Source organism: Anolis sagrei, chromosome 3 (genome assembly GCF_037176765.1).
Source record: "Anolis sagrei isolate rAnoSag1 chromosome 3, rAnoSag1.mat, whole genome shotgun sequence".
In the NCBI taxonomy this organism is placed as follows: Eukaryota; Metazoa; Chordata; class Lepidosauria; order Squamata; family Dactyloidae; genus Anolis; species Anolis sagrei.
This window is the reverse complement of record NC_090023.1, coordinates 151,178,515-151,206,169: the sequence shown is the minus strand read 5'-3', so window position 1 is coordinate 151,206,169 and position 27,655 is coordinate 151,178,515. Positions and strand designations below refer to the sequence as shown.

General features: G+C 41.5%; 1 protein-coding gene across 23 annotated transcripts in view; it reads left to right on the top strand.

The window, feature by feature from the left end:
- The first annotated feature begins 1,276 nt into the window (after positions 1 to 1,276).
- Positions 1,277 to 27,655, top strand: part of KCNMA1 (potassium calcium-activated channel subfamily M alpha 1) — a 571,036-nt gene continuing 544,657 nt past the window's right edge. For 7 of the 23 annotated variants that reach the window (XM_060769103.2, XM_060769100.2, XM_060769099.2 and 4 more), the window contains exon 1: positions 1,300 to 2,621. In XM_060769103.2, the coding sequence (XP_060625086.1) occupies positions 2,226 to 2,621 (396 nt within the window). In that variant the 5' untranslated portion in view covers positions 1,300 to 2,225. Of the gene's footprint in view, positions 2,622 to 27,655 lie in introns of all 23 variants that reach the window. The other 16 variants (XM_060769090.2, XM_060769088.2, XM_060769086.2 and 13 more) reach the window with 6 other exon arrangements.

Genomic DNA, 27,655 nt, shown 5'->3' with positions numbered 1-27,655 from the left:
AGAGGAAAGGCGGTAGAGAGAGTGGGAGGGGGAGAGAGAGGGAGGAAAGGCAGAGAGAGAGGGAGAGAGGGAGGAAAGGCAGAGAGAGTGGGAGGGGGAGAGAGAGGGAGGAAAGGCAGAGAGAGAGTGGGAGGGGGAGAGAGAGGGAGAGAGGGAGGAAAGGCAGAGAGAGAGTGGGAGGGGGAGAGAGAGGGAGAGAGGGAGGAAAGGCAGAGAGTGGGAGGAAGAGAGGAGAGGCGGTAGAGAAAGAGTGGGAGAGAGGTAGGAAAGTCAGTAGAGAGAGAGGGAGAGGGAGGGAGGGAAAGGCGGTAGACAGAGAGAATGGGAGGGAGAAAGAGAGGAAAGGCGGTAGAGAGCGTGTGGGAGGGGGAGAGGGAGGGAGGGAGGAAGAGAGGAAAGGCGGTCCCCAGATGTTTTTGGCCTACAATTCCCAGAAATCCCAACCGGTTTACCAGCTGTTAGGATTTCTGGGAGTTGAAGTCCAAAAACATCTGGGGACCCCAGGTTGAGAACTACTGCCTTAGACAGAGAGGGAGCGAGAGGGACGGAGAGGGAGAGATGCCAAAATGGGCACCATTCGGGTCGGAGGTTAAGTCAAGATTATGTTCTCATGGTGGTGCAATAAACAGGAGGAGACGTCCATCAGAGCACAGCCGGTGTTTACTGCCCAGGGAGAGAGAGGGAGGGAGTGAGAGAGGAAAGGCGACAGAGAGAGAGAGGGAGGGAGAGAGAGGGGGATGGATTTCCCTAGAATCCTGCAGAAGGGTCGCCAGCTTCCATTGGACCAGAATCCTTCTCTTGGCAGCCTCCGACGAGGAGAACCCTCCTGCTGGGGAAGACAAGCTTTCCCCCATTATTATTATGATGTCTGTCCCCTTCGTCCCTCCCTCTCCTTGCTCTTGCCTCGTCTCCAGGCTGCTCCTTTCTGTGCCCATTTTAACACCGTGAGGCACACGCTCTCATTCCGGGGCTTCCTGTTGGCTGTTCCGCTTTAAGAAGGAAAAAAAGGAAAGGAAGCACACCACGCAGCATCCAAACAAAACAGCCTCCCCTCCTCCCCGCCCGCGCGCCCGCTTCTCTCATCACGAAGCACCTGTTTCTGCGCCTCAAGCCTGCCAAGAGCGTCGGCCTCGGCGCTTCCGCGCTTTTCTCCCTTTGGGAAGCAGCACCTTCTCGCGCCCCTCCCCCTCCCCCAGCATAATAATTATAACAGCAATAAGAACAACACGCAGGAGAAAGCTGTCTGAGCAGCAGCGTTTATTTATTTAGTGCGCGAGGGAGGGAGAGAGGGAGGGAGGAGAGCGCGAGACTGACAGAGCCCGAGCGTGCGTCACGCCATTCCCCGCTTCTCTTTCCTCCCGCGCGCGGACACGCGTGCACCCTCCCTCTTCCTTAGAGAGAGAGAAGCGCGAGGCGACTTGTTGGAGCGGCGGGGCGCGCGCTGTTCCTCCCGCCTCCTCCTCCTCCTCCACCTGCACCGCGTGTCCGCGTGCCAATCTCTCTCTCAATCCCGCGCGCGCGCCTCCGCCGTCAGCCCCCGAAAGGCGCGCGAGCCGAAGAGGCGCCATCCGCGAAAGAGGAGCCAGCTGTGAGGGAGAGGGGAACCCTCGGCGCGGCTAAGGAAGCAAGCAAGGAAGGATGGGCGCCTCCTCAGGAGCAGCAGCAGGAGCAGCAACCTCCACAGCGGCGAGGCCAGAGCATCTGGGCCAGCGGCGCAGGCTGAGTTAGGCGAGGCGAAGGCTCCTTTCTGCTCCTCCTCGTCGCCGTCGTCGTCTTCCTCCTCCTGCCTGGAGGGCCGGGCTCTGAGGGGGCGCATCCCTCCTCCTGGCCGGGGGCGAGGCGGGCCCAGGGGGAGGAGGGGCGGGCGCGAGCGAGGCCCCCGAGGGCTGTTCTCCTTCGCCCTCCTTTACCTCCTCCTCCTCCTCTTCTTCTTCGCCTTCCTCTCTGACTGAGGCACGCTGCTGCTGCTCCTGCTGCTTCTCCTTCTCCGTGGTGCCGCCGCCGCCGCCGCCGCTGCTGCTGCTTCCAGTGGCCGGCCGTGCGCCCAGGCCGGGCTCGCGCGCCTCCCTTCCGAAGAGGAGCCGCCGCCGCAGCCGCCGCCGCAGCAGCAGCAGCAGCACGATGGCCGGGGATGGGCTCGGCGGCGGGCGCTGGCGGCGGCGGCAGCAGCAGCCTCGGCAGGAGCTCCCCGGAGCCCCGGCGGCGTGCCTTGCCCGGTGTTAGCCATGGCAAATGGCAGCGGCGGCGGCGGAGGAGGAGGAGGCGGCGGTGGCGGCGGCGGCGGAGGCAGCAGCAGCTCCAGTGGCTCCAGTAGCAGCTACTACTCGGGAGGCGGCGGAGGCGGCGGCGGCGGCGGCGGGGCCAGTGGCAACATTAGGATGAGCAGCCCCGTCGGGAGCAGCCTCAACGCGGACTCGTCCTCGGCGCCGGGCGCCCGGCCGTCCAACGCGCTCATCATCCCCATCACCATGGAGGTGCCCTGCGACAGCGGGCAGCGCATGTGGTGGGCCTTCCTGGCCTCCTCCATGGTCACCTTCTTCGGGGGACTCTTCATCATCCTGCTCTGGAGGACCCTCAAGTACCTGTGGACCGTCTGCTGCCACTGCGGGGCCAAGGAGAAGGTGAGGCCGCCTTTCTGCCCTGCCCTGTCCAGCCTTCTTTGGGGCAGCCCCATTCATAGAATATGGGCACCTTCATAGAATCCTAGAGTTGGAAGAGATCTCATGGGCCATCCAGTCCAACCCCATTCTGCCAAGAAGCAGGAATATTGCATTCAAAGCACCCCTGAGAGATGGCCTCCACCACACTCCCAGGGCAGAGAGTTCCACTGCTGAACAGCTCTCACAGTCATGTTCTTCCTCATGTTCAGATGGAATCTCCTTTGCACCTTTATAGCATCTTAGAATCATATATCTACTTCATCACACTAGAGAACGAATCCACTTTAAATCCAGTTTCTGCCTCCTCCACAATTCTGGGGTTTGTAGTTTAGTGAGGCTGTTTTAGAATCACAGAGTTGGAAGAGACCTCATGGGCCATCCAGTCCAACCTCCTGCCAAGAAGCAGGAATATTGCATTCAAAGCACCCCTGACAGATGGCCATCTAGCCTCTGTCGGAGGGTGAGCAATTTTTATGTGTCTCTCACTCGATTTTATTACGATACTAGCCGTCCACTGCTATGCATTGCTGTGGCCCAGTCTGCGTATATCTGTTTTGTGTGTATATATATGTGTATATATGTGTGTATATATTTCATAGAATCATAGAATCAAAGGGTTGGAAGAGAGCTTATGGGCCATCCAGTCCAACCCCCAGCCAAGAAGCAGGAATATTGTATTCAAAGCACCCGTGACAGATGGCCATTCAGCCTCTGTTTTAAAACCTCCAAAGAAGGAGCCTCCAACACACTCCCGGGGCAGAGAGTTCCACTGCTGAACGGCTCTCACAGTCAGGAAGTTCTTCCTCATGTTCAGATGGAATCTCCTTTGCACCTTCATAGCATCATAGAATAATATATCTACTTCATCACACTAGAGAACGAAACCACTTTAAATCCAGTTTCTGCCTTCTCCACAATTCTGGGGTTTGTAGTTTAGTGAGGCTGTTTTAGAATCACAGAGTTGGAAGAGACCTCATGGGCCAAGAAGCAGGAATATTGCATTCAAAGCACCCCTGACAGATGGCCATCTAGCCTCTGTTTAAAAACCTCCAAAGAAGGAGCCTCCCCCACACTCCCGGGGCAGAGAGTTCCACTGCTGAACAGCTCTCACAGTCAGGAAGTTCTTCCTCATGTTCAGATGGAATCTCCTTTGCATCTTCATAGCATCAAAGAATCATTTATCTACTTCATTACATTAGAGAACAAATCCACTTTAAATCCAGTTTCTGCCTCCTCCACAATTCTGGGGTTTGTAGTTTAGTGGGCTGTTAAAGGCTGTTTTAGAATCACAAAGAGACTCATGGGCCATCCAGTCCAAATAACAGATTTGGTACTTCATCACCCAAGAGAATGATTCCACTTTAAACCCGGTTTCTGCCTCCTCCACAATTCTGGGGTTTGTAGTTTAGTGAGACTGTTAAAGGCTCTTCCCTAAACTACAAACCCCAGAATTCTGTAGGAGGCGGCAACCAGATTTAAAGTGGATTCATTCTCTAGTATGATGAGATGGAGTATGTGCAATAACTACAGGAACGTCTTTGGGCTAGAATTATAGATTGCATGATTTATATTTATGTTTTTATTTATCGTGTCAGGAGCAAGCCAAACAGTTGTATTGCATTTTTTTTTAAAAAAACATACCATTACATTCAATAAATGATTTATATTAAATGTAATGTTTTTAAAAAACGTTTTACATGCTTAATGCATATTAATTTAATTTTAATGTTACTGCAATTGTATGTGTTTTAAGGCATTGAATAATTGTCTATATGTAAGCTGCCTTGAGTTCCCTTCGGGGTAGAGAAAGGTGGTGTATAAATAGGGTAAATAATAAACAACCTCCTGCCAAGAAGCAGGAAAATTGCATTCAGAGCACCCCAACAGATGGCTATCCAGCCTCTGTTTAAAAGGGGCAGAGAGTTCCACTGCTGAACAGCTCTCACACTCAGGACATTCTTTCTAATTTTCAGATGGAATCTCTTTTCTTTCCTGTAGTTTGAAGCCATTGTTCTGTGTCCAAGGCCCCTTCCACACAGCTGAATAAAATCTCACATTTTCTGCTTTGAACTGGAATATAGGGCAGTGTAAACTCAGTTTAAAGCAGATATTGTATGACTGTGTAGAAGGGCCCCTAGTCTCCAGGGCAGTAGAAAACAAGCCTGCTCCCTCCTCCTTGTGACTTCCCCTCACATCTTTATACCTGGCCATCATGTCCCCTCTCAGCCTTCCCTCCTGCAGGCTCAACATTCCTCTGAAATTGTTGGGTGGTGGTCCTTCATCCACAATGATCCTCTTTAACTTTACACATCAGACAGAATCTGGTACCTTTAGGTTATTTAGACATAAGCACAAGTATAAACAGTCATCTGTGAGGAGTATTTTGATTATGCTTTTCTTTCATGGTAAGGGGTTGGATTAGGTAGCTCAGGCATGGGGAAACTTCAGCCATCTAGGTGTTTTGGACTTCAGCTCCCACAATTCTTGACAGCCAGTAGTCCAAAACAGCCGGAGGACCAAAGTTTTCCCATGCCTGAAATAGCCCATGCAGTTTCTTTCAACTCCTATTATTATTCTATGATTCTATGTACCCTTCCAGACAGGCCCTATATCCCAGGATCTGATCACAGGTTCTCTGCTTTGAACTGGATTATATGAGTCCACACTACCAGATAATCAAGGACAAACAGAAAACTTTGGATCAGATAATGGGATGTACTGCCTGTCTGGAAGGGCCTCATGATTTCCATCCCATTGCTATCCACAGCAACCTCCTCCATAATATTGTGTTTCCTCTTTTCATCAAATGCTTCATTTTTGTGCCTAAGCAAAGTGTTGACCCTTCTGAGATCAAGTCTAATCTAATGCTTTAAGCTTGGGCTTCATAAACTTTTCCTGCTCATGACCCTTTTTACCTGAGAAATTGGAGCCCCCGGTGGCGCAGTGGGTTAAACCCTTGTGTCGGCTTAACTGTTGAACTGAAGGTCGGCGGTTCGAATCTGGGGAGTGAGATATGCTCCCATCTGTCAGCTCCAGCTTCTCATGTGGGGACATGAGAGAAGCATCCCACCGGAGGGTAAAACATTTGGGTGTTCACTGGGCAATGTCCTTGCCAATTCTCTCACACCAGAAGTGACTTGAAGTTTCTCAAGTTGCTCCTGATACACACACACACACACAAACACACACAAATCTTCATATGACCCCCTAATATGTAGGCATATAAAATAGGCATTAAAATCAAACATTTACTGATAATAAATTAGCATTTTCAAGGCTTGCTAAACAGGCTGATTTTCCTTTTTACGAAGTACAGCTGAAGAATTGTCTGCAGAGTCCACTGTAAACACTGCACCTTGTTGCTAATAAATTTATGTGGCACTCAGAGACCTTTCATTGGTGCCAATTTTTTGTGACCCCCAACACTGAGCCAAAGGAACCCCATTTGGGTTTGGGACCCACGGTTTAAGAAGCCTGCAGCTAGATCAGCCCTGGGCTGCCTTTGGCACCGCAGGTGGTAGACCCAGGTTCCAAAGCTTGGAACATGTGAAATGGCCCTTTCTTCCCAGATCTAACTTAAAACAAGTGTTTGTTGAATTCAGTTAAATATAAAGGTGTTTGTGGATGCCTCTGTGCAGCCGCTCCAACACATGTTTACTCAGTTCAAAGGCTTCAAGGATACAGATTTTACTTGGGAATAAATTCTGACTATATTTCCTCCTTGATGCCAGTTGGACTTGTCAGTGAGTCCAACTGAATCCAACCCTAAGTAAATATTCATGGGATGTAGAAATTGTTTCCTAAGTCTCCAGTAAATATTCATGGGACTTTTACTCTTCTTCAATATGTTAGCCGTTTGTTTCCTTTCAAAGTTATTGCTTTCCTATTTTCCCGTCCTTCTCCTTTTCTTCATTTCCTCACACTGTTCCCTTTTTATCTTCTTTGTCTTCCTTTCTCTGTTGATTTTTTCATATTTTGAAAGTGATTCCCTATTTATAGGAACTAATGAAAGTTTTGTGGTTAATGCCTTTTTTGTGTGTGTTGACTTCCAATCTGGGCCTTATAACATCTCTATTTAATAAGAGTTGTTTGTTTGCTGCCTTTATGTTGCCTTGCGTTTTTCTGGTGCCAAGATATGAGAGTAAAGCCATGTGTAAGTGTGAAGGATATTGTGATCCCCAAAAAGGACAGTGACCTCTGCAAAAGTCAAGGTTTAGCCAAAGTTGTGATGGAGTAGTCATGGGCATGAATGGGTTGAGAGTGAAAAATGGAGACTTTCATTGGGAGAAATGTCTGAAGGAAAGAGGAAGAAAAAAAGGTGACTATTTTCATTCCACTTTTACCTTCCTGAATGGTTACTTCTTGCATGCACCAAACAAATAGGCAGGGAAGGAAATGCGTCTTTGTATCCACTTTTCCAGTCAATGGGAGTCTCACCATTAGTTGCTGACTGTGTTCAAATATTTAATAGGAAATTTTGTCACTTTATATTGAACTGTACATTATGACAGAGTAAAATATTAATTATCTGTTGGTAGACAAAAGGATTCAGTAACCTTGCCCAAAGAAGGAATGGCAAGCCAGCCAAAATAAATACTTTCAAAATGCAAACATACTTGGTCATGTTGCATTTCATATAATTTAATGCATTTTGGCAAGAAAAGAGGACATTCAAGTGTTGCCCTTTGTATCCATTTTCAGAGGTCACAACAGGCAAAGAAAACATACAGAAAGAAAATGAAATTGTAACAGTCAACAAATAATCTCCATGATTATATATGTGTGAGCATATATATCTTGTCAAGTGCAAAAGTAAAATAGAGGTCATTTGCATAGAAGCATTGTGTAAACCTATCTTCCTTCTTCTTCATTTCATTCCAAAGCCAAATCTTGCTCATATTAAAGACAGATTGCTCTCTTTGAATTGTTCACTTTCTCCTTCTCAATAATCCTCCTCCATATGGAATTGTCATTCTACCTTTTCCCTGGAATTCTTTTCCTTTGAAAACACAGGCTATTCTTGAAAAGTTGCTCTTGGGAAAGTTTTATTGAAAAGGGGGGCTAAGCAAGGGTACATGTTTCATTGGGGGGCATCCTTCCCACTGGATAAATCCCATTTGGGATTTGGTGGTCCTAAACTTAAGATAATCGCATAGATGTTATTCCCATGTTGGTAGGCTTAGGCTGTCAAACTTATGCTACATTCTACTTAGTGTTGATCTTAGTAATTTTGCCCTTGACCTAAAGAAAGATAGCCATGAATGAATCCCACCAGTATGAATACTTACTATGAATGTGTCTTATTTATTTCAGTGAAGTTGTAGTGTTTTTAATGCTAGTCTTTAAACAAGTATCAGGAATATGGTGGAAATTATTCTGAATAATTGTGCATAGGGTTGCTTCATATGTTTCTCTGGATTGTAACCTTTGACTGCCATCCTGTTCAGAAGTAGGTGGTTGAATCCCACTGATGGGGAAACAGAAATATCATTTTGTAGGGGATTTTAACCTGTTTCTCTCCACTGTCGATAAGAACAGAGCGAACCCTGAACTACTCCTGACTGTGGCAATGTTGTGCTGTGTGGATCTTGTTTTCTTGTTCCCACACAGTCTCCCACTTAACTACTTTGGTACGTGAGCATTAAAGCAAAAAGCCAACAGCAGCACAGAGCCACTATGTAAAATGAATAACCCTATAAAAGTTTAATGTACAGACAGTCCCCAAGTAATGAATAGGATAGGTTGTGTAGGTTTGTTCTTAAGCTGAATTTGTTTGTAAGGCAAAACAGGTACATTTTAAAGGTGTTAATCCAGTTGCATTCTTTGGAGTGCATAGGGATGGGTAAACACCCCAGTAGTGTTTGATTTGCTATCTGTGCCCCTGTTCAGAAGATTCCAAAATCTTCAAAATCTTTTGGAAAATGTGGCTTGTTGTGGAAACATGGATTGGTGAAAAAGTTTCAGGGGAGACACCTTTTGCCCATGATAACCCTTTCAGGAGTGAATTTCCTTTCCTAGGGGTAGATTTCTCTCACTTCCTGTTGTGTCACCCCCATTCTTCACTGTGAGTCATTTGTAAGTTGGATGTTTGTAACTCGGGGACTGCCTGTATATCAAATCTGCTTTCTTGTGGAAAGATGGTTTTTATTCATGCCTCTTTTCCCAGCATGTTTTGCAAGGTGACCAACATTGACAGACCAGAGAAACCACACACAGAAAGCAATAAGAGATTTGCCTTTCTGGCCAATTGAGTTTTTGAATGGCAAAGTATTTGCTTTGGTATGTTCCTTATAGCTTGGCATCATGGTCCTCCGATTGTCCCTTACATATTGATACATATGTGCAACACTGGCCCACCAGTGGTGAATAGTATGAATATTGTGTGAGAGCGGCAACCCTGCCCTTCTACCCCATTGCCTAGGCTCTGGTGGGCTTAAGAACCTGTCTTGTCCTTAGCCTTTAGCACAGTGGCTCCCAACCTATGGTTCTCCAAGTGTTTGGGACTTCAGCTCCCAGAATTCTTCACAATTGACAACCTTACTGGGACTTCTGGGTGTTGATATCCCATGAAACACTAGAGGACCAAATATTGGAAACCACTGCTTTAGGGGATCACAGAAACATAGGTTACATTGGCTAAGCCACAAACATCAGGAAATGAGGAGGCACGCATATAATGAAGCAGAATATTGCATCTTTCTTCTGTCAGCTTCAAGGGAGGCAACAACTGAAAGATCAAAAGGGGAATGTGGAGGGAAGCAAATTTTTTCTGAGTCAGTTTTGAGGAAAACAACAGATAGACTCTAGTTCAAAACATCTTGCTGAGGAGATCAGGGCTCAAACACTATGGCAGCATTTTCCTCTCATTTTTCCTTAACATATAGCCTGATGAAAACATTCTGGAGAACTCAAACCCTTGCTTCCTATGTTGTGACATTTTAGCTGGCCTTGAGGTTGTCATAGTGTGCATTTGAGATTCTTGATAAAGCAAACACTGTGGTCATGACTTTCCCCCCTCAAAAATAAATGCTACTTCACTACTCCAAAGTATGAGATATGGGGCTTCCTTGCAAAATTACCCCTCCCATTTTATATGTAGCAAGTCAGAATGTTGCTACAAATGCTTAAAATGCCATTATGTTTTTCAAACTAGGAAACTAAATGCTGTGGATACCTTTGTCTCCTCTTTACAATCACATTTTAAACAGAAAAAGCATTAATGCTCTATACTTGTTAACGTGGCATCTGACAGGCAATTTGGACCCTCCAAAATAGACCAACAGCTGGAGTTTCTCCTTTCCCCTTTTCGCATTTTTCGGATTACGAATGGAAGAACAGATCTGCTTCAGCTATTCCTGGCACACAGATACACATAAAAAACACAAACCTTTTAAATATATATGGTTGCTAGGTTGCTGTCAGGATTTGACATTCAGCTATCGGTTTCCCCTGCTTCCTCCAAGATATGGTATAACCTGGCTGTATTGAGTGAATTCATTTTCTGTTTGCAAGTGGGGAGGGGAAAGGAGCAACGATGGGAGCAATACTGCAATTAAACATTATGTTGCGCATTAGAAGAGCAACCTTGAGAAAGTTAGGCATGTTAGAGTTCATTTCTTAAGCAACAAGCAATAAGTGGTGCAAGGATCAAGGCAGCAAGGAGTGAAAGCCAAACCACCTAGCTAACATTGTGCGGTTACAGCCAGGATGGGGCAACTGCTAGGGGGATAAAGGAGCAAAAGTACTACTCCTTGCTTTGGGTTGTTGGAGTGGTGCGTTTGGAGGAGTTTGGTGGAAGGAGCTTGGAATTCTAAAAGGGAACAATTGGAATATGTATGTATATATGTTCTTTTCTATAAAATCTGCAAAAAGACAAATGACTTGAGTCTGCTCCTTGGTCAAAGGTAAAAGGCTTCCGCATCTGTGTGTGTCAACATTTATCTTCATTGCGACACTTAACGTCTTGGTGAAAGTCTTTGGAGCATGCCCCAGCTCAACTCAATTCATTTCCTTCTATGGTGATGATATACTTGGACATACATCTTGTACCATCAGATTTTCTTAACATCCCCCCCCCCCCCAACCTTCCTGGAGATAAATTGCCACTTTCTTCAAGCAAGGTGTTCTTTAGGAAGGATGACCAGTATATGCTCCAGTCCTGATATCCTCTTTGCTTTGCTAGATAAATAATGGGAGCAGCCTTTTCTTTCTCAAGAAATTAATTTGTGTGTGTATGTGTGTGTGAGAGAGAGACAAAGGGTGGGGGAGAAAAAATTGAGTTTGTGGAAACGAAGATTTGTTGAGGCTATAACACTTGGCCCTATTTTTATGATGGCAAATATGTATTTTTGAGGGGAAACACTTCCTCAGAAAGGAATGCCAAGTAGCTAAATGGATCTCCTGGCAGAATCTTCTTTTTGTGCATACACATTTATATGTATGCATTCAGTGCTCTGCTGTGTTGGTAATGAGAAATAAATTTAAGGGAGTCCGGAAAGTATCAAACTCCTGCCAGATCTTTGGAAGTGATCCATAGGGTTCCCTTGCTTTGTTTTGACCATAAGTGTCCAAGGATACAGAAGTGAACAATGTATGTGTAGTTCTTTGAGGGCCTGGCAAGTTCTCAATGGCCAATTATTATTTGTAACAGCAAACTTGCATCCCATAAAGAATACTGGGCAGTGTTCTAACTTCCCATTTCTGAATATGAAGCAGTCTCCCAATTGTTTGCCTCTTGTCACTTAGGTGTTAGCCCCAAACTGATATTTTGGGAAAAAAGTAAATAAAATCAGGTGATGGAGATGATGGTGGAATCTTGCGTCTCCAATGTTCTTATTTCAACATCGGTAATGCCAAATGGCTGAACTGTGCTGTATTATTGTGTTAGGTTGAAAGTGTAAGAGACACTGCAGCCCCTACTAATCCCCTGAGAGAGCCGATACCTTGGTTTCCATCAAATACCCCGAAAACAAGTTTGCCCATTCCAGACTGAATTCACACATCGGTAAACTGCATATGATTGGTGTCACCAGTTCAGTTTCTATACAATATAGGTCTTCTTCTTCTTTATGCGTTTCTCTAGTTAACACAAACAATCCTGAAAAAGTCATGGATGTGGGTGATGTTGATGTTGACTTAAATATGCAATTTATATTACTAACATTTGCCAGTTGTTTGGATTGTTGTTGTTTTTAAAAATGTGACCACTGTGCTGTCTTCATTTATATATTTTTTTTTAACAAATGTTTTTTCCCCTGCTCTCCAGTCCTTTTGGATTCAGATCTGCATCATATGCAATTCTGCTTAACATAAGTCTGCTTTCTCTCTCTTTTGAGAGCACTTCTCCTTGATGTCTTGAATGCTCATCACTCATGACTGGAAGTCCAGCTCCTTCCAATGCTTTGAAGTCATGGAGGGGCGGGGGGAAGCAAAAGGTTGATTTCCAAGTGTGGTTGGCCCAAAGAAAAGAAATGTTAATGGATGTATAAACATCATCCCTTGAATATATGAAGAGAGAGAGAAACCATAGAATGCTCAAACATGGCTGACATCCCAATTCCATGAAGTTATTATGATTATTATGTTTATTTATACCCTGCCTTTTCTCTCCACAAGGAGTTTCAAAGCAGCTATTTGAGGGCTTGATTATGAGAAGGTGTCCATGAGAGGCCAGACTACCTACCCCAGGGCTCTCAAACCTAGATCAAGCCCTGAGGACAAGGCTGGAGGAAAAATATGCTTATATCTAAATGTAGGACAGTGTTCCAATACAGTAGGTGAAATAGAACATGGAATTGGAAAGCCTCTTTATGTTTTGTTGCTTTTCACATTTCCAACCAAAGCATACAATGTGTTTGTTGAATCATTTTTCAAAAAGTCCAATCTATACCAAGCTTGAAAGCACATGGAAACATACCATTGAAGGATTTCAAAGCTGCAGAATCAATTTACACTCTGTAGGCTAGTAATCATAAATTCCACTGTTTCACCGATGATATTCCATTGTGTATGTGGTGGAATGTGCCAGCAATGAGCAAAGGTAATATTCTTGAAGATGGTATTCTGCTGGCTGTGAAATCAATCAAAGCTCACTCCTCACTACTGCAAAGTCAGGATTTCATGCTGAGTAATAACTAATCCTTTTAAAAACTAGAGATTCCTAGTTTATACCCATTAATACTATTTCTTATTTAGTAATTGAATTGTAGATCAATGTCTGTTTTTAATGCACTGATTTTTATTTACCATTCTTTTCTTAAGTGAGCAGGATTTTGTGTCAATTTATGGAAAATTACTAAAGGATTGTTAAATTCTGATTTTACTTTTTATTGTTATGGCATTTTGATAACAAGAGTGATAATGTGCAGACACAAAGAACAACAGGTACAGCACATGATGTGAGAGTTAGTGTGGGGAGTGGTTTAAGTGTTGAACTATGACACTGGGAAAACAGGGTTATAGTCTCTTTCTTAGCTGTGGAAACTCATTGGGTAGCCTTGGTGAAGTCACACTCTCTCTGCCTCAAAGGAAGGCAAAGGCAAAATCCCTCTGAACAAACTTTGCCAAGAAAATTCTGTGATAAATTCATCTTAGGGTTGACATATGCCAAAATTGACTTGAAGGCACACAACCATGACAAGAGCAGCATGTAGCAGATAATTTCTTATAGGTAGCCACAGATGTATCCATTTGAAAATGAAAGAGAGGTACTCCAAAATAAGGCCGTGATTGTGTATTCTCAGATGTTTCTCAAGTATCCATAGGTATAGCTTGATATTTTTGAAAAAATGCATTTATTCCTAAAACTGGACCCAATTTTTCAAGTTTTTACAAAAATATGGACTTTGATCTAGTGACACAAGAAAATATTAGAATAATTAATAGGGCTGTGCAATCGAAAAAAATGTTTCAAAGCTCATTATAAAATTAGGGGCACTGGCACTTCGAAAGTGTTTCATTTCTAAAGTGTTTCTAAACACTTTAGAAACACTTTAAAAACACTAAAGTGTAGTGAAAATGTTACTATAACAAGAGTAATAAAAGCTTGTTACTTTTTCATTATAGTAATTGGGTAGGCGAGGAGAATTCAGGGGCCCCTTTCTCATTTTTACAGCTATTGGGGTGAAACGTGCTACAATGTTAGAACACATTTACCACCATTAGCCCATCATGTTTCAGAATGTTTCTCTTATCAACAGGGTTTTGGGGAATTTTCAAAAATTTTATAAGCAGCATTTTTAAAAAGGAAAACTATAAGAGCCATCTCTTTTAATTTTCTATACAATGACAGGGGACAATCCTCTCCCCCCCCCCCACCCACTTTCAGAAATATCATACATCTACTGATTTTAGGGATTAAATTTTTTTTGAAAAAAAAAACATTTTTTAAAGCCACAACAGCTATCTCATTGAATGTCTTTCATATTAACCATTTAGGGATTTCTTCCCAGCCCAGCCCAGAGATTTACTTACTAGAAGAATCAGTCAGTCCTCCTCTTTACAGATTCAACAATTTATTGGAACTCTGACTGGCTGCTGCTACGGAGGGACAAATCTCTCCCCTACTGATTGGGGCTTTCTGATGCTGAGCAGAATTCTGGGAAATATAGTTTAGGCCAGGGCCTTTTGAATTCTCTGGCATAGGGGTCCTCACCTTCCCAAACTAGATTTCCCAGAATTCTGTACTTTCTCAGTCTCTTTCCCAGTGAATGCTGCCTTCTCCCTGCTGCTTCCTTCTCATAATGATGAGAGGCCATTAATTTAAAGAGGAATAGCAGCCTTTTTGGCTTTGCTTTGCTTGCTTGTGCTGAAAATGAAACTGACCCACGGGCACTTCAGAGGTTTACATAATTCAAATGAAAAAGTATTGGGTAAGTGTCAATTCTTAAGTTTTTGGTGCGGGCCATACCCATGTGTTGGATATCATGTAAATACACATTTAACAAATTAGGTCTGACTTACAAGGATTAAAAATAATTTTGCACAGTCCTAATAACTAATTCTGTTGTTTAGAGATGTAAATCTCATGAATATGACAGAAGGGAACTTTTTTTCTGCTACTTTATTTGAAGGTTAGTGGTAGGTGATGTGTTTTGTGTCAGTGGTGTACTGAAAATATACAGAACTTTAAAGATGTTTCTGAAACTATTTTGAGGATAGGGTTCAGCACTTTGGACAACTCCTTCAAAGTTCAGAATAAAAACAACAGCAGATTAACACCATGCTGATATGGCAGCTGCAAGCTGATATTGTTGAAGGTATGACATCTGCCTGCTCAGTCATGGACACATCCCTTTAGGCATTCATATGAAGACTAAATGTTCTCAGGAAAATCCTACATGCAGTGTCTCCCTTCCTATATGACACTTTCAGATCTTTATCATATTTAGCTGACTTTTTAAGTGTGTTTGGTTGTAATGCTATTAATACTATTTCTGATCATGCAGAGCATTCAAAATACATTTGGAAATACTCCTCTAATTTTGTTGAGGGACAAAAGGGGGCTTAGGCTTTAGCATGAGTGTCACCTGCTGCAGACTTTTAGCCCCCATAAATTAAAGGGAATTATTGGAGTTGAGTACATTTATGTTAAAATCCTGATTTTTTTCTTCTTCTTAAGTTTCTATGGCTGTCTTTCACATTAGTGGCAGGTGAAACATAATTTGCACTGCCCTTTCACAGGTCAAGGTGGCTTGAAGGGCATCTGGCGTTGTTGTTGTTGTTTAGGCCTGTTATACGCTGGGCTTTCAGCATCCATAACTGACCTGAGATGGCTTGTTTCAACCAGAGTGTGGGGCTACAGAGTAGTAAGCCTGATTTAAAAACTAGTGTATTGACCTTCAACAGGAGTTTCTTAGTAATAGGTAACTATATTGGAAAATCAATCATGTAGGTAAACGTTCAAGTAGAATAGGGCCCAGTGCCATAGCTTTGGGGTTATTTATTTACCTATATTGAATTTATATTCTGTGCTTCCTTTGAGACTTAATGGCACAAACAAATATTTAATTCCTTATGTAAGGGATGGGCAACTGTCAGGGGTTGAGGCCTATCTTAATTCTGCATGGGAACGTCAATGATTTCACCCCTTGTCATATCTTTCCTGATAATTTCTTATGATGATATGTTATAATGCCTATGTATATGTGTGTGTTCTCAGAAAAAAAAGACATTTTGTTGCTGTTGTGGCAGGACTCAAGTTCTTTGAAAGAGTGGTTAGTGGGACATTAGATAGGAAAGGCTGAGAAACACTGGTCTAACCAGTGACTGGAAACAAAATGTCCTTTGCTCTGTTCTGGTGCCAAAAGGCAAGCAGCTGCTGATCATTGTAGCAGAGGCTTGATTTGATTAGTTTATTTTTTAACTTGGATACTAGGAAGAAAGATTTCTGGCCAATAGCTGTGGGAAATATATGTCCCCTTTTCTGGTGGCATGTTAGTGTTTGCAAATAGAGGGTACACTATTTACTGCTTCTTCCTTTCTGATGTGTATGTATGTGCCTTCAAGGCATCTGTCAACTTATTGTGACCTCATGAATTGCATAGGGTTTTCTTAGACAAGGAATACTTAGAGGTGGTTTTTCTTAGCCCTTTCCTCTGAAATCAAGCCAAAAGTAGCTGATATTTGTTGGCAGTCTTCCATCGACATACTAACAACAGGCAACACTGCTTGGCTTTCAAGATCAGATGAGATCTGCTACCTTGTAGAATAGGCCACTTCCATTTTGATACTTTTAAACTAAGTAGTAATGGAAAGCTTACCCCCCGCCCCCAAGTTTGAGTTGTGACTCAAATAAGATGATGAGAAGAAATTTTAGAGATTTATGTAGAACAGAGCTCAAGAAACAAGATATTGAACTTTTCATTACCCTCAACCAGCCTGGCCAATGGGAAGGAATTATGGTAGTATCTGTACATGGTGGATCACATCATTTGTTAACTTACTCTACAATATTATTTGATTGAACAGAATAAATAATTGGGAAGACAAAAATGCTGTCTTTTTCAAGATATTATTTGAACACAAATAGCTGGATTACTTACTACTATCAAATTTTAGACAGATATCTAAGTTTTTAAGAAAATATTATGTGGTGGTACTGTAATATAGAGTGGGTGTATCCTTGCGATGGATGTGGGGAGGTGGCAGGCAAGTCCATAAACATAAATTGTTTAGGTGTACTTGGGAGATCTGTTATAAGTGAGTGTGCAGATGTAGAAACCTAAATCTTAAATGTTTAAAATTGTAAAGTTTAAATGCCCCATGTTCAAGTGTAGATTTAATTCTACTAGGCTGAGACAAATTATTCTTTGTCCCTTAACTCCTTGCTTACTTCCTTCTTTTTCAGTGTGTTGGAGCACAGTGCCTATAATTTCCAGGCAGCTTAGTCATTGAGTGTGATGTCTAGGGATGATAGACATTGTTAGTAAATGCATCAGAAAGGTCCTGGGTTATGGAAGATTTTCCCAGTCCTTACGTATGCATGAATCACCCATTGACTTATTAGGACCCCATGAATTCCTTAGGCAAGGAATTATCACAACTGGTTTTGCCAGTTACTTCCCCTGAAGTATAGCTAAGAGCACCTGGTATTCGTTGGTAGTCTCCCATCCAAGTACTGAGCAATTCTGACCCTGTTTAGCTACCAGTAACAGATGGGATCTTAAACCAGAGTGTCAGCCAATTCCTTGTTTTGTTGTTGTTTACTATAGGAGAGGGAAAAGCCATTTAAAAATGACTCATTTCACTTAAATAAAGGAGAGAGCATTATGGGAAAAGCTACATGATTCAGGAACCAGCTCTAGTACACTTCATCTTAACTTTTTCTCCCACAGCCCCTTGAAGAATTGTATATTTTCTTATTTTCTCTTATATAATTGCAAGGAAAAGGGAAACTGAAAATTCAGTCCTAGTATATTTTCAGGCTGTTTAATTTCCTGCAGGCTTTGGCTCTGTTGGGCCTGTGGTACCCTGAAGTTATGTGGCTGAACACATAACCTCTGAAAGCACCAGCTGGTAATGTTCATGTATACCAAAAGCCAACACATAACCATGTTGCAGCTCTTTTCTGTGAAAACAGATGTTTTGGGGAGTTCTCCAGAACCACCTTTGATTCAAATTACAGATAATTTTAAGCAAGTCTCTCTAAACACAGAGATTTATAGCCATCTCATTTGGTATGAATGCAAACCCCCACTTATTTTGGGAATGCTTTGAATATAAAACACTAGAATATTTTAAAACCATGGTTTCCATAGATCCAAGGGGCTTTATCTCTTTTGCAAACTTGACAGGAGGTTCCAGGTCCAAACCCCAGCATTTCTTTTTCAAGACTTTTCTGTGGCCAGGATAGGTAGGACCTTCATGCTAGACTTTGGTGATAAGTAGAATATACAAGCAGGGGCCTCAGTTTGTCTCATTGGCCTGAGATTGTGACAGTAGCTTCAGTTGCAACTGGGAAAGGTATACAAAGATTTTATGATCTGAATAAAGCTGAACTTTAAATAGTTCCACCCATAACCTTTAAAATGTATTTCAAGCTAATACGTAATTAAAAATGGAAGAAGTCTGGGATGACATCCTAAACCTGAAAGTCAATTTTGGTCAAAATCAATTAATAAATGTGTATCCAAGAACAAACAATAAAATTAAAATTAAAATGCTATGTTTGATTAGGGGATATATGAAATAGTTGTTGGACAGGGTCCCAAATCTTTGTTTTTGTTACATTAGATAGCATTAATTTTGATAACTTCAGGATCAAACGTATGGATTTGGATGGCATAACAGACAGATGTCTTAAATTATAGTTAATATAGGTTCTTCCCTGCTCTGCTTCTACTGAATGTGCCATTGTTAGCCGTAATTTGGCTTGGCAGAAGAAAATGTATAATTCTGTAGAGTTTGTTTTTCTTTGAGAATTATGTTTTTCAGAATGGTTAACTGAGCTGATTGACACGTATGTGAACATCACGTTTCATTTCTCGATGAGTCAATGGAGAAAAACCCTCTGGGAAGGAAAATATTGTGTTTGAAGGTGAGATGATATGAGATTTCTGCCTGTGGTATTATGATTCAGGGACGATTGCTTATCCATTTAATTGTATGAGGAACTGAATACCTTGAGTTCTTCCTATGGAGCTTAGTTGAGCAAAATTAAACTGTTTTGTTCTTCCTTTGCTATGGTGTGCAATTGTTGAATCATTCTGCAAATGTGGCCTGGCTAGCCACTATCCCCACTTCTAGGGATGCAAGCAAAATCTGTCATTTTTGACCATGGAAGAGCAGATTATTTTCAGTAGCAAAAAAGTGCTCCAAACATAAATATAGGCTTTGAAGAAATAGTTGTAACCTAGTTCTTTTGATAATGGTGGCTGAGAAGGAAACAACAAGGTTGCTACATGAGTTATAGGTAATGACAAAATATATTTGCTAAGAGGTTTCAGTGAATAAAATAGGGATGTTATTATTTATGATATAGTACCTTTTCTTGCAGTATAGTTTACAATGCAATTTTAGACAAAATGAGTGCTTTGAACGCAATTTTCCTGCTTCTTGGCAGGGGGTTGGACTGGATGGCCCTCAAGGTCTCTTCCAACTCTATGATTCTAAAATAATACATACATAAATAATTTTTGAAAGAGAAAATGATACAGTTAACACAATACACAATTACAATCACAATTGAAATAATAAAGTATGCATGGTGGTTCCAGTGTTTTTATTCGGAGCATTACATTTTTTTTTGAGTAGGAACGGTCTGCATGAGGATATTACTGTCCTAAAGTGGTTTGCCAGGATCAAATGCATTAACACAAAATTGCGCAGGACATCTTAACAATATTAGAACGGTAGAGCTTTGGGTTGATCGATGAGACTTATTTAGCAGAATGCTTACCTGTCTTACATGTGTCTGCTATGTAATATCAAATAAAGTGACAATGAACAGCAATTTCTATAGGCCAAAGCTGCAATGTTAGAGTTGCTGTTAAGATTTTTAGATAATTATAAAATGTTGTTTTATTTATTTAATTTAATTTAAATCCAGCCAGTTAAAACAAAGTACAGCTAAAGATGATTATACACAATTAATACACAAGTTTAAAAGCTATTGTTTTAAAAAACACATAGCTTAACCAAATTGTAGAAACATACTTAAAACACATTAAGATGGAGACACATCACAACATAAAAGCTTCATCTGTGATTGTGTTGAGGCACGATGTTGTGCCATAGTAAGCTGCCTTGAGTCCCCCTGTCAGGGTAGAGAAAGGCAGAGTACAAGTATGGCAAATAATAATAATGATCTGTTGTAGCAGGTTAAAGACCCAATAAATAAATGATTTGTTTCTGAGTAGTTTGGAAATGGGCTGCAGAACAGTAGTGTGTGGTACATCCAACACTTTGCCTCTGGAAGCAAGACATTTTCAGTGACATCTCCTTAGTTGGATCTTCTTTAAGAATGATAACAGGTAATACTCATTGCTGCAATGTCTGTTTATGTGTACATACCTACACTGAGAACAGTAGGTGTAACAATGAATGCTTGTTGAAGAAACCGTTTCCTTCTTCACCCAAAGCTACTGAGCAAACATCTCCAGCACACTCGGGAAACATTGGCCAGCTTCCCTCGTTAGCAAACAATTATGGAAAAGAAGAGAAAAAAATCTCTTCACTTAATAAGTGGCAGTATTACACTGTGTAGTTAAGATTGGTAGGTCCTCTCTCATAGATATTGCCTACTCTGTTGAGTACTCAAAGTACCAAGTTAGTTGCCACCATCAAGCCTCTTGTCTACCCTCCTCAAGTGCCCATTTGTTAGAGTAGACAAAGCAAAAATATGAGAAATGATACTGGTGTGGCATTGAATTTAAAAGCCCCTTTGCCTTATTTATTTACCTTGACATTAATCTGGCACTAAAAAGACCTCTAAAACCCCAGACATGCTAGTGATTCTGTCAATAGAGCAGCAAACAGTAGATAGATTTAGTCTGTAGATAGGCTGGCTTAGTCTGTTGATATATCCATTTACTCTTAGATGCCGGTGGCCCTGTATATCAGAAGCACAGTTGATTAGTGGGAGCCCTTGTTGAGTTAATGAAACACTTGTACAGGACATGGGGTGCTGGCATAGTTGGCATCATTTCCTGGAAAGTAGTCATTTCCAACTGGCTGGAAGCATATTAAGTGCCCTCTGCTGAGGGAAACCTGGCATAGGACGGCAAACCCTGTAATTCTGGATGGGATTTCACAATCCTGTGGCATCAGATCTGAAGACACTGCAGAATGATTTTTCATTCCTAAACTGGCAGGACCCTGTATTTTTCTTTGGTTTTCAAAATCTTTGTATTTATGAATTGGCGAACGTTGACCACAAGATGATTTTATTGCTGCTATTGTATTAATTTGATTGTTTTAACTTGTTATAATTGTTGTTGTTATATTGTATCTTGTATATTGTATTTTGTGAACTGTTAGGCATTGAATTGTGCCTTTTGTAAGCCGCCCCGAGTCCCCCCTAGGGGGTTGAGAAGGGCGGGGTAGAAGCGCGCGAAATAAATAAATAAATAAATAAATAATAAAGATCAGTAGCCTAAATATAATAGCTAGTCCTAATTTTGATATGGCAGAGCATCTATCAGATGAGCTATTTTCTGTCTGTCAGGCTAAGCACTATGTGAAGACCAGGTCTGGCACTACCATTGGGCAGCAGATTTTGAGTGTCATAGAAGAGAGTGGCAATTTTTAAAGTTATTTTATTTATTCTCATTGTATTTTTCTTGCTAGCGATAAGGAATTTTCTGCTTCCTATGCCAAAGTCACATGTGTGGCTTTGTCTACTACACATCTTGATTTGGGAGAGTGGGGCATTTCATTTGCTGTCATTTAATCAGCAAAGTATGTATATTGAGGGGTCCCTTCTCCAGGTGGAGAAGAGAAAAAAATTGAGAACTCCTGTCCCTGGAAGTCCTTGGTGACAGTAATTCTCATTCATAAGCTCTTCTTTGTGCTTAATGTTGCCTTTAAAACCTTCCTCCCATGCCTCTCTTTGGAGTGTTTTTAAACCTAGAAGTGGGTATCTGGGAATTCTCAGTTTCATTTTCAGGGGTTGGGCCCAAGGGTGAAAATTGGCTACCAACCTCCTGAATGTGCCTACCACTGGCCTAAAGCACCCTTCGTGGGTTTCATTCCTGAGATGTCATTTGAATCACTGTGATGAAAAGTGTTGCAAAATACTCTTTTTGCTTTTCTTTCTCCTTCAGTATCCATTTGAATTCTCCAGTTTGCATATTCACATAGCATTTTTTTCTTCCCTGTGTTTAATGATAAAATACACCCAGATCCTTTGTGCATCTGTGTTATGATGTGTAATGTTTTACAGCAGCGATGCATTCCTCTTCTGCATGAAAGGGCTAAGCTCCTAAAAGTTTAAATTTTGAAATGGAAAGAAGAAAATAAGCTAGCTTTGAGATTTCAGAAGGGTTTCAGTTTAAACATAGGCCCTGTTGACTGGGCTATTCTTAGCTCCTTTGAGCAACACATGCTCTCTTCAAGCTATCATTTGTGAATGTGGTATTCTGTTCTTAAAAGGAAAATCTCTTTGAGTAGCAACCAGGCTCTCTTGTTATAACCAAGAAAGGAAAGTAGCAGGAGGGCTGTCCGTGGGAGACTGGACCTGAGTCAATAGCAATTAATCAAAACGAATAATTTGTAAAATGCATCCTTTACTTTGGTGCCTAGTGATGCTACAGGAAAGGATGGGTGAGAGGGAACAGGTGATGTGTTGGGAGCCAAAATAAACATTCAACCCGTTAGTTTTCCTTAAATGTCCTCTGCGACAGATGGCAGACTGATTTTGTTTAACATGTCAAGGCAGCATCTATAAAAGCAAATGAGGTTTCTTTCTAGTCTGTCTGAAGGCACTTAATGTAGTAACTGGTTTTTTTAAAAGAAAGGGTTGGCTTTCCATTGTTCTGGATCAGAAAATATTTTCCTGCAAGTGATATCTGAGCAGAGTTGAGCCATCTCACCGTGCATAGGAACTATATGGCCCAACTGCATTCTTGTTTTCTACAGTGAATGATAGAACTGGATCACCTGTTTAGAACTATGTGTGTTGTAGCTTGTGAATGCATGCTCTGTCAGAACATACTTGTGTATAGACATTTAATGGGATGGGATGGTGTAATCTCACTCTCATGCAACATAGAGGAAGGTCTGGGAATGTTTACCTGTTTGGGACTGTTACCATTTTAAAAATAGATCATGATGTTAATATTTGTCCCCTTATTCTTTAGAGTAATATTTCTCGAACTATGCTCCTCTAGATGTTTTGGACTTCAGCTCCCAGAAATCCCAGCCAGCTTACCAGCTTTTAGGAGTTGTGAGAGCTGAAGTTCAAAACATCTGGAGGAGCACCATTTCATAAACTCTGCTGTAGAGGCATACTTTAGCATCACATCCAGAAACAAGACCCTAGGAGGGACTAGGCTAGGAGTGGGGAGGCCAAGCTTTGAATGTTTCAGGCTCTGTCTCATTCAGGCTTGCAGATACAGGGCTCCCAAATAGGTAGAGATCAGAGAGGCTAGATCAGTGGCTCTCAACCTGGGGTCCCCAGATGTTTTTGGACTTCAACTCCCAGAAATCCTAACAGCTGGTAAACTGGCTGGGATTCCTGGGAGTTGTAGGCCAAAACACCTGGGGACCCACAGGTTGAGAACCACTGGGCTAGATAATAGTTTGGAAAAATTACCCTTTTGGATGACCATCCCTAGATGTTCCTAGCTAGTGTGGCCCCTCAGTGATGGATAGCCAAAACCTAGCAGGGGTAGGGAGCAATGGTAAAGAATTAGCAACAGAGAATTATGGGAATCTATTTCAGGTATACGGTTAAAACCAAACGAGATTTGGTGGGAGGGGTGAAGCAGTACCTTAGTATACACTTGACTTTTTTCATTTGGGAACATCTTCTCTATGCCATTTGAATGCTATGATGTCTGTCTATCCATCCATCCATCCATCCAAGATTTACATCTTGTCTTTCTCCCAAAAAATTGAACTCGGCCACCAGTATGATTGAGGAAAAACACTAAACAAAAATAAGAATACAGTTTAAAAGCCACCTCTCTTTTTTTAATGTTGATCTTTTATCTATTTGTAAGTATATTGTGATTAATTTGTAACCTACCTTGAGTCCCAATCAAGAAGAGATGGGATGCAAGGAATTAATAGCAAGCAACAATAACAACATCAATAACATCCTTAGAGTGCCTGGAGTGAGGTGATAAAACTCCAACAGCCCAACCAACCCTTTTTTCTGGCCATTAAAAAGAGAATTGCTCTTATACAGGTTTTGGAAACCAGCCTTTCAAACAACTTCAGAGGATAGAAATTTGAGGTCTGGACCCACTGTAGCTCCCCACTCATTTTCCTCGGGTAGGATGGGCAACTTGTTGAGCTAGACTTGTTGAGCCACAACTCTTCTCATCCCTCCACTGGCTGTGCTGACTAGAGCTGATGAGATTTGCACTCTAACCACATTTGGAAGACCACCAGTTGTCTACCCCCATCTCAAGGCCATCCAGTTATCTTCATGACAGACTGCTGGTTCTGAACCTGGCCTTCCTACTCCTAGCTCAGTGCTCTAGGTCCTGCAGCATATTAGTTTTTGTGCTCTGTGGAATGTCATTATGTAATTGTAAGAACAGCGTACCATTTTGATTCCAATAAATATTTTTCTTATAACTCCACCAGCATGCCATCCTTTCCTCTTAGGAATTTGCTATGGTTTGTGTGCTGAAGTAGCTGTTACAGCATATGCATATGCATAAATTGTAACATAATTGTTATACTTACTGAATTAGGAGCCCTGGGGACATTTACGCTGCTTTTTCAGTATTGAAATGCAAGCAAGATAACAGCAAGATGAGAGCAATGTAGAGCAGAGAATTAGCTGGTGTGCAACGCTAGAAAGCGGGTGTTGAATCTAATGTAATCAGACCTGGATTAGGAATTGAATATCTCAAGTAGTGATGCTTTTCTAGGTCAGTCTTTTATGTACCTATCATCACTATACTGTTTTTCTCCTTCCAGTCTCCAAGTGCCAGTTGATTTTGGATTTAGCCCTTTGATTCATTTCTCCCCCATTCACTTTAGTTTCTGATCCATTGCACACACTATCAACTCACTCTTGAAATTCGATGTCTGCTGTTTTGCAAATGTGTGGATGGCATAACAAATGAAAAGAATTTCCATCCAAAAACCATTAATGATTAATGTTTGTAGAAAACAATTGGGAATAATATTCATCACAGATATCTTCATTTATTATTTTTGTATTTTCAAAATATTGGGGTCCCAGCAAGTAGCTATTTATAAGCAACTAGATATTTGTAATGAAACAAGTTGGTTTGCAATAAGAAAATTATAATTACCTATTGTTACAATTGAAACCTAACAAGATAACTTTGATGCTTTTTGTGTTGCAATTGTAGCATGTATAGGCAGTCCCTGAATTACAAACATCCGATTTACAAATGACTCATAGTTAAGAATGGGGTTAGACAACAGGAGGTGAGAGAAATCTACTCCTAGGAATGGAAATTCACTCCTGAAAGAGTTATCATGGGAAAAAGTGTATCACCTGGAGCTTGCTCACCAATCCTTGTTTCCACAACATACAAATTTTTCAAAACCTAATTATTACAAGGACAGAACGTGCGATTAAATCTTCTGAACAGGGGCACAGAGAGCAGAACAAACACCATAGGAGTATTAATCCTTCCCTATGCTATTCAGAGCTAAACAATATATTTTTGTCTGGAGTTACACTTAAAATATTTATCTATTCTGACTTAACAAACAAATTCAACTTAAGAACAAACCCACAGGATCTGTCTTGTTTGTAACTTGGGGACTGCCAGTAGTTACTTCTATAATTACAGGGATGTAATGGAGCCATATGACTTGTTTCACAGGCCTGTTTGTTCTGTGCCTTATACGTTTTTCTGGATTTTGAGGTAGCAACAAGGAAGATAAAAGGAAACTGTGTTTAGTTCTATAGGCCAGTGACTTGCAGTTAGTTTTAGAGTAAGTGATAGTAACTTAATTTAGAAAAATATTAGAATTACAGTGGTAAGTAACTGTTTCTCTGTATGAGTTTGGAATTAGCATTGCAACTAATTACTTACAAAGGTAACTTTCCAAGCTCTGGTTCCCAAGGATATTTTCTTCTTGTTTCATATGATCCACATTGAATCAATTTCTTTTGGCATCTCCTTTCTGAATAGGATCTTAAAAAGAAGGACCGAAAGGTACATTGCTGCGTAAAGTGTCATTCCAGTAAACAATTAAAGAGGCCACTTAAAAGCCTGACACCAACTCAAGCCATGCAATTGCAGTGGATAATCACATTGCCACGAATAGGAAGAAAATCCACATAAAGCAAACATCAGTGGATTTGTGATTTATTGATAAACTCTATCACCAGAAGACTACCTTATTTTAAGTACCCCGCCTCATTGCTACCAAGTTTCACCCATGCCAGATCCTGGAGAATTAAAATTGGACCTAATCGCTGCTAAATTTGCCCATGCTTGTGTAAACCATGATCATTTTGGATTTGTGCCAATTATGTGCTTAAACCTGTGGAGGCTAGACTTGAGACCAGCCGACGAAACCGTAACTCCTTTTACCCACACATGAATTTTGAATAACTGCCTAAAGGACCTTATAAGTGCTTTGGTGCCTTGAAAGCTATCAGATGTATTGTGGCATTAGCACTGGTGGAAGTGATGAAGCATGAAGTGCATTAAAGTGGCCACTTAAGTAGGTGGATATGTGATTTAGAATGTATATACCCAGCTCATGTAGGTTGGGTTTATTTGAGGCACTTTGTGGGCCAAAGAAACCTTTATGGTAATTTCTGGACAGACAAAGCACCAGTGATATCTTAACTGTGCTCTTTGAAACTGTGCCAGCGTGCAAGCACTCCTCCTTGCCAGGGCAGAGTTGTGTGAATCACAAACTTTGTGAGCCAGTCAAATGTTACAGTGTTGCTCTCACATCCAAGGATCTTGTCCTTCCACCATATATTCTAGTTATGCATTATTTCTTATTGTTGGCATCAATTACAATTTTCTCTTCCCTATGCAGTCATTGCAATTGTTGTGCCTAAAGCAATAGATAGGTGTGGCAGTGATTTGTTAGATTGCAGTGTTATGTGATTTAGTAGAAGAACAAGCGGTAAATTCCATTGTAGCATAAATGCATTTAATTATTATTGATCCTCCCTAAATTGGGGTTGGCTCTCCTGTGTAGTGATTTTGCACAATGTACTAGCTGCATAGCTTAATCAGGTTCATGTGTGGGTGCATATACCCACTCTCTGCCTGCCTGTTACCTATCTTCAGCTGTTACAAATGGACTTTGGAGATGAATAACATAAAATGTTAATTGATTTTAAATTTAAAAAGCAAGTCATCCAGTCTGAAATATTTCTAATTGTGGGATTTTGCTAAGGTGGCATTTTAACACTGCTTGTTAAGGCAGAATTTCCCCAGTCTCCTGTTGCAGTGCCAAAGACAGATGGTCTTGGATATTTTATAGGAGTGTGTAAATCACAATTCAGTCCTAAAAATGATTTCACAGAAGTTTGTTCTATTGCATTCATTGGGAGTTATAACCAGACAAATGTATGTGCAATTACAGTCTAAGATATTTTTAAGCAACTTATAAGGTTGGCCCACCCATTAGATGGAATGAGGCACCTGTCCAGAGCAGCAGATTTTGACAGAACAGAAGGATAACAAATTAGCAATGGGAAGGTTGGTGTCACCCTTTTGAACATTTAGCAGGGTTCATGCCCTTGCCTGGCACACAGAAATTCAACAGTTTACTTTCCCAATCACCGGGGGGGGGGGGGGGGGGTGTTACTATTTTCTTCATGGTAGTCAGATATTTGGTGCAAAACCTTGGCCAGGAAATGTCGCAGCCAT